The sequence below is a fragment of the Scomber scombrus genome, unplaced genomic scaffold (genome assembly GCF_963691925.1).
Source record: "Scomber scombrus unplaced genomic scaffold, fScoSco1.1 SCAFFOLD_279, whole genome shotgun sequence".
In the NCBI taxonomy this organism is placed as follows: Eukaryota; Metazoa; Chordata; class Actinopteri; order Scombriformes; family Scombridae; genus Scomber; species Scomber scombrus.
This window is the reverse complement of record NW_026910107.1, coordinates 4,713-12,500: the sequence shown is the minus strand read 5'-3', so window position 1 is coordinate 12,500 and position 7,788 is coordinate 4,713. Positions and strand designations below refer to the sequence as shown.

Here is a 7,788-nt window from a genome sequence, read left to right as displayed (position 1 = left end):
TAACTCTTTTTCTCTCTGCTGTAGTTTATTTCTCTAGAATAAAATGCTGAAAATGAAGAATAATAAAGACTCAGAGTTAGCTTTGAGTTTCACTTGTTTTCCCTCTACAGTGATTCTCTGTTTAACTAGTAATACTAGTATACTATACTACTACTATTTATACTAAAAACACTGTAACGTTGAAACATAGAAGATGAAGATTTGACTCATTCAGACGACTGAAGCTTCAGATCAACTTTTTTAAATACATTTGTTTTCCACAAAAAGTAATGGAAAATCCACATTCCTTAATAATAATAATAATAATGATAATAACTACGGATGTCCGAAATTCACTTAAAAATGTAATATCGGGAAATATCGATATTGGGTTTTTATAACCGATATTTGTTCTGTAGGCTTCAGCATTTCCGAGCCTACATGAACGCAGCATTAGACGTTTACCGGCGCGCACTTGATGACGTAAACAACAACAACACGCTAGCGGAAATATGTTAAGTTGTTACCTAATAGTTTGGTATAAAAAGCCTGCAAATATCGGTATCGGGTGATATCGGTATCGGAAATTAAGAGTTGGGGAATATCGGAATATCGGCAGAAAAGTCAATATCGAGCATCCCTAATAATATCTTTATTTGTATTGCACCTTTCATACAAGAAATGCAGCTCAAAGTGCTTCACATGAAAAGGGCCTAAAAGGAGCATAAAGCCTAAAGTGATGATTTTAAAATGGTAAAAATAATACACAGTAAAAGTAGCTAAAACATAGAATATATAAAATCAAGTAAAATACAATATATTACATTGTGAAAGCATCAGATGAGTCTTTAAGTGGCCAACATGATTTAGGGAGGATGATAACAGCAATAAAAAGTCTTTCAGTGATCATATGAGCATCTAATTATTGTTTTAAGACAGACTTTAGTTTGGTTTTACTGTCTTAATAGCATCAAATATCACTTATCACCCAATTCTGTGTTTCATCTTTTAAAGGCAACTTCATTCCAACTTACTACCACAAGTTTTACAAGCCTCATATTTTACTTTAATACTCAAGTTTGAAAGCTTTAGTTCATTATCTGTGATGCAAATACATCACATTTACAGTTAAATACATACTCTAGCATCTAGCATCGCTCCTGTGTGACTGCTGACAGCGCCTCCATCCCAACAGCCAATCAGAGAGGAGGAAGAGGAAATGATGCCAGCAGCAGTGAACTTTGAGATAAGACTCAGTTTACAAAGCAGGCAGCCTGTCATGCTGGTACCCGCCAGCGTTTCTCTGTTTACTGTGACACAGCCCGAATCATTCAGCTGACTCATCATTAATTATTACTTCCTGTATCATTATTACTTCCCTTCACTGTTACAGTAATAAAAGCTCAGAATATAAAGAGTCTCTGACAGAAATAACAACGTTGCTCTGAGAATAAATGTAATAAAGCAGCATAACTGTAGTAGAGGTGTGACTGAGAGGAAGATGATTCATGAGAAGAAGTGATGAATGAAAGGTGAGCAGAGAATAAAACATCTAACACTGTTTTTATTTTATTCTATTTTTAGACGACATTATTCTGGCTGAGTGTTCACGCTGGTTTATTCTGAGCTAAAAAATGACACCAGCTATTATTAACTGTAACTCTGGTGTAGCTCATGACTAACGTTCAATAAGTGACTCTGCGTCCACACACACACACACACACACACACACACACACATACACACACACACACATACACACACACACACACACACACCCACAGACTTACTGCTTCCTGTGAGATTTTGAGATTTAATGGATCAGTGGTGAGTTTGGGGTCATTTTTTAGTTTGAGTTTCAGAAGAATGTCATCAGATGAGAAAACTCGATAAACATAATATTCCTTCCTTCCTCTTATTGTCGTCCAGTGAGATTCAACACTTCAGCTGACAGCGCTGTAACGAGCCAATCAGAGAAGCTTCTCCTCAGTGTGTAATGGTTTTATTACTGTAACTGTGTAGTGTTTCTACTGAGGTTATGAATGAACTACCAATTACTATATAATATAGTTCAGGGAATATAACTACTAACTATATAACACTGTATAACTACTAATTACTATATTATATGGTTCAGGAAATACCTTAAATTGGAAGAGAGAGCAACAAAATGCAATCTGTGGTAAGAATAGGACATGGTTAAACCTTTAGCCCCCCCTCCCTTCAAAGTAAAATACCCCTTATGTGAAGCAATTAAGGAGGCAATTCAACCCAATTTTGAAAAATCAACTTAAGGCCCTGCATCATTTCTCTTCTTCAGTTTCTTGTTTTATCAGACAGGGTTTAAATCAGGGTTATTCAATTAAAATTCACTGAGGTCTAATTAGTGTAAGGGTCAATGACGTATAAGGATTTTCAACAACTCAATTTTAAATAATAAAAACAAGCATATCTAATGCAGTAGTTCAAACATTCAGAATGTTGTGTCCCTGACAATTCATATTACAATTTGAAATTAAGTGATTTTAGTGGGTTTTTCAAGATTAATTGGCACTGGCCTTAAAAAAAAGTCATGTGGTGCGACCATGATTCATCTTGAAATATCTTATATAAATAAAAGATCATCATTTACAAAGATTTAAAAAAAAATACTTTGTTTCCAAACACTTTATATTACTGAAAACTTGTAAAAAAAAAAGATGTGAAGCGTGTTAAGTAAATTAATTTATTTCAAGATGAATCATGGTCGCACCACATGACTCTTTTTAAGGCCAGTGCCAATTAATCTTGAAAAACCCACTAAAATCACTTTCACGTTTATAATATGAATGTTCAGGTACACAACATTCTGAATGTTTGAACTACTGCATTAGATATGCTTGTTTTTATCATTCTAAAATTGAGTTGTTCTAAATCCTTATACGTCATTGACCCGTAAATGTCCTCAAGTGAAGCTCCAGAACATCATAATGTCTGAGTTATTTTAAGTAGCTTGAAGTAGCATTGTTACATCAGCATCTGTGTCTAGTGGCTAGATTATAGACTGTTAAATAAATACAGTAGAATTCATTTATTAGGATTTACACTCAACTGATTGGCGTCATTGGTCTGTGAATTTCTGAGGCCGCTCCACTTTTACCGTAATATCTGGAGAAGCTGCGCCCGTTAAAATAGAAACGCTGGGACAACATTTTACAATCCTCAATATTTCATCTGATTCAGAAATATAAAACGTGAAAATATGAGTTAACTATCACATATGACAGCTAAATAATTGCCAATTAGTTTTCTGACTATCGACTAATTGCAGCTCTACAGTGAATATTCAGCCAGTATGTGCTTTAATCAAACCACATCCATCATCATCATCATCATCATCATCATCATCATACTCGTCATCCTCAGCAGCAGCAGCAGCAGGGGGGGGCGTCACACTGAAATTTTTCCGTTCCCACAGTGTGGAAACTTTCCACAACATCCCAGAGAGATGCAGCGGCTGGTTCTCATGGAACTGGGCCGCCGGTCACACTGTTATGATAATGAGGCAGCAGATCCATAGTTCAGATACTGGGACGGATTTAGAAAGACTGGGAGAGGAGGGAGCGCTGGCATCGGCTATAACACACACACACACACACACACACACACACACAGACACACACACACACACACACACACACACACACACACACACACACACTGAACGCACTGTTGTTGTTTATGCTCGCAGCGTCCGAGCAGAGAAAATCATTCAGATAACTTCCACGGCTGTTTATTGTGATGATTTGCTATAATAAGACGACCTGTTACATGTCAGTCACAGTGCTGCTGAAGGACTTTATCATTGTGTTGTTTGTTTGTTTGTTTGTTGGTTTGTTTGTTTGTGGTCTGTCAGAAGAAGTTCCACATGTTATTTGTAGCTGTCAATCATGAGATTATTTAGCTACTGTTATAACTGCAGCATTAAATATCTACTCACTATCACATTTCTCTTCTTGTATCTCTAGCCTCATATAATAATAATAACAGCAGATACTGTAATATTTAACTTTTACTGAAGTGAAAACAGATTTGTGATGGAAAAAAAGTTAAAAAAGCCTCCCTTTGGTATCTGTGTTGAAACTCACAGTATCAGCAATAATAATCAGAAAATACTCTCATGAGCTAATTTTGGCAGAAAAACAACCAAACTATTTGTGTATGCTGGAGTCTGAAGCCAAGAAAGAAATAACAGAACGAGTGGATGACGTCTACAAGTCTGAGTTTTTAATTTCACACAAACACACACAGTACAGTAGTGGTGTGTGTCCACTGGTTTCATGGTTTTATAAAATGACTTTCAGGCTGCAGGTTATGTTCTAGATTCATTGATTCAGGGTCTTGTTTATTAAATGTCGGAAAATGGTAAAAAAAAAAAAAGGCCTGTTATATTTTGTCAGAGTGAAAAGTTTTAAAAGTCTTACTTCATCCAACCAACAGTTAAAAACCAAACATATTCAGACAAAGATAAATGAACATATTTGAGGAGCTGAAACCAGCCATTCCCACACAATGGAAACATTCCGGAACATCTCGGAATGCTGCGGAATGACGGTTCCCGTGGTAATGGAACGCTCTGAAGATTCCATCCTGTGACCATGGTAACAGTGAAGCCCCAAAGACAGAGTCATTACTACCAGGAGAGAGTTGAGTTAGACCTCAGAGAGAGCTGAGGATATATTTACTGTTTCATCTTTATTTCTATCCAGAGGAAGCTGAGTGAGCAGGAACTCTGTTGACATCATCATCATCGTCCTCATCAGTGTGTAATGTAGTGTTTGAGTTGACTTATGCACTGTGCTCTTTATCTATCAGCATGTTTAATACTCAGGTTTTAAATATTTCACAGAATGTTTGGACAGAAGATTCTGCAAGAAATGAGAAAAATGTGTATTTTAGGTGGAATTTTGAAAAACCGGAAACTCAGCTTGACTGAATGCAGAGACACACACACACACACACACACACACACACACACACACACACACACACACACACACACACACACACACACACACACACACACACAAACAAACAAACATCTGCTTTGAAACCTTGTTAAAAGTACACAGGACTGACAGTAGAACAAGTGTGTGTGTGTGTGTGTGTGTGTGTGTGTGTGTGTGTGTGTGTGTGTGTGTGTGTGTGTGTGTGTGTGTGTGTGTGACTGTGTGTGTGTGACTGTGTGTGTGTGACTGTGTGTGTGTGACTGTGTGTGTGTTACTGTGTGTGTGTGTGTGTTACTGTGTGTGTGTATTACTGTGTGTGTGTGTGTGTGTGACTGTGTGTGTGTGACTGTGTGTGTGTGACTGTGTGTGTGTGACTGTGTGTGTGTGACTGTGTGTGTGGTACTGTGTGTGTGTTACTGTGTGTGTGTGTGTTACTGTGTGTGTGTGTGTGTGTGTGTGTGTGTGTGTATTACAGTCACATAGACAGCAGAAGTCTCCGTGTGGTGTGCAATCACCAGGTCAGCCGAAAAAAAACAGTAACAGATGCTCTGTGTGTGTGTGTGTGTGTGTATGTGTGTGTCTGTGTGTGTGTGTGTGTGTGTGTGTGTGTTCACACTCACAGTTGTGTAACACTCTGTCTGTCTCTCAGCAGAAGGTTTCTTCCGGTGGCTCTGGGTTCAGAACAGTGCTGAAGGGTTTTGTGGTGGATGTTCTCTATAAGATTACACACCATGAGATTATACATGTGTCCTATTTATATGAATGTGTGTACTTCTAAATGTACATGCAGGGTTAGTGTGTGTGCAGGTATGTGGGAGACTGATGCTGAAAGGCCTGTCAAGAGTCAAGATAATTCTGTTATCAACTTACAGTACAATAATATAATTACTCTATATTAATGAGGATATTATCATGTCCATATATCAACTTATTATACAATATTTATTTATTTATATAGTGTATTTGTTATGGACAATGAGTACAGTACAACTTCAGCTTGTTATAAACCAGCTGCAGTAACTGATGTTCTACATATAGAGATTATAGCTGCTGCTGGTTCTCATCATGTCTCTAGTTAAGCTTTTAAAAGACAGAAATCAATATTACATACAAAAGCAATAATGATGAAAAAAAAATACAATTACAAAAACATAGTTGTAGTACATTATAAAGTAATTGCTCACATCTCTGATTTAGCTTCAGCCAAACTTTTACATTTTTTTTAAAAGTCTAGATATCTTTCATCAGTTTAATCTCAGTCGGTAGAGTGTTCCCCTTTTTTAAGAGCCCTACCTTTAACCCCATGGAGGTTTTACAACGTGCAGTTTTACAGTAGCTTCTTACTGTAGTGATCCTGCTACTTTACCTGCTGATAAGTTTGCATAAACAATCTGCTGCTAGGTTTTGCAATCATTTAAAAAACAGTTTAACAGATGAGAATTTATAAAAATAAAATTATATCCATTACCCAAAATACTGACATGACCTCCCTAATCTCTGCTAACTTAAAATAATCTGTCTACTTAAGTCAACCTTTGTATGGAGGCGTAGCAGCCCCCTCTGATCCCCTCCTAATGTCACCCAGTGAGCCACAACCCACTGAAAGCTGCCGTCATTACTGCTTAGTCACATCCAAGATTAAATGTCGGAGGTGGGCAACTCTGACTCACCTTCCAGCTCAGGGGAAAGTTAACAATTCAAAGTTTACTGCTCTGTGAGAGTGTGTGCTTGTATTATTAGACTGTTATATTATTATCTGGTATAACATGGTCTTAAAATGAGCGTTAATCATCCAGCAGCTGTAGTTCATTCAGGTCAGATCAGTATTGTTTCAGGCCACTAATGTTAAGTAACTGCTGTGATGTCACTGCTGTGATGTCACTGAGCCGCTCTCATGACCAGGTCTGTTTTTAATCCACGAGGTCGTCACGGTGATACAACCTGGCTCCAACCAAGTTCACCTTCAGCAGACGTTCACACACACACACACACACACACACACACACACACACACACACACACAGACACACACACAGAGGCAGACGCACACACACACAAACACACAGACACACACACAGAGGCAGACGCACACACACACAGAGGCAGTCGCACACACACATGCGCACACACACACAGACATGCGAACACACACACTCACTCACACGCACGCACGCACGCACACAGAAGCGCACACACACACAGAGGCAGACACACACACACAGACTCAGCTTGTAAACTGACAAAGGTAAATCATAGCTTTTTATATTATATTAAACAGCCACAAGTCTTGTAATGAAAATAAGATGCTGAAATATTGCAATTATGTTCCACTGTTGATTCTAACACAAGCTGCAGTGTGTGTGTGTGTGTGTGTGTGTTATTGTGTAGAAAATGAATCTTTATATAAACTGATGTTTGTGTCTCTTTGTTCTTTCAGGACTCGTAATCTCTCCGGTGGTTCTCCTAAACCTCGACACACCAAGAAGATCCACTTCATCAAAAACATGAAACAGTACGACACCAGAGGCAGCAGGTGGGACACACACTAACACACACACTTACACACACACACACACACACACACACACACACTGTCACACTGCTCCTCTGCTCTGGGCCAAATCTTCAGCTGAGTGTTCACAGTATTTAGCAGCATGTTGATCTCTGCTGTTCACAGCGTGTAGAGTTACACACACACACACACACACACACACACACACACACACACACACACACACACACACACACACACACACACACACACACACACACTTACACACACACACACACACACACACACACACACACACTGTCACACTGC

At 38.4% G+C, this 7,788-nt stretch overlaps 1 protein-coding gene across 1 annotated transcript in view; it reads left to right on the top strand.

Moving 5' to 3' along the window:
* The window catches only part of LOC133976705 (CDK5 and ABL1 enzyme substrate 1-like), a gene marked incomplete at its 3' end in the record, with an annotated part of 28,947 nt that extends 21,447 nt beyond the window's left edge, over nucleotides 1–7,500 (top strand). The window contains exon 2 of the mRNA XM_062414934.1: nucleotides 7,405–7,500. Coding sequence (XP_062270918.1) covers nucleotides 7,405–7,500 — 96 coding nt within the window. The remainder of the gene's footprint in view (nucleotides 1–7,404) is intronic.
* Between the last annotated feature and the right edge of the window lie 288 nt (nucleotides 7,501–7,788).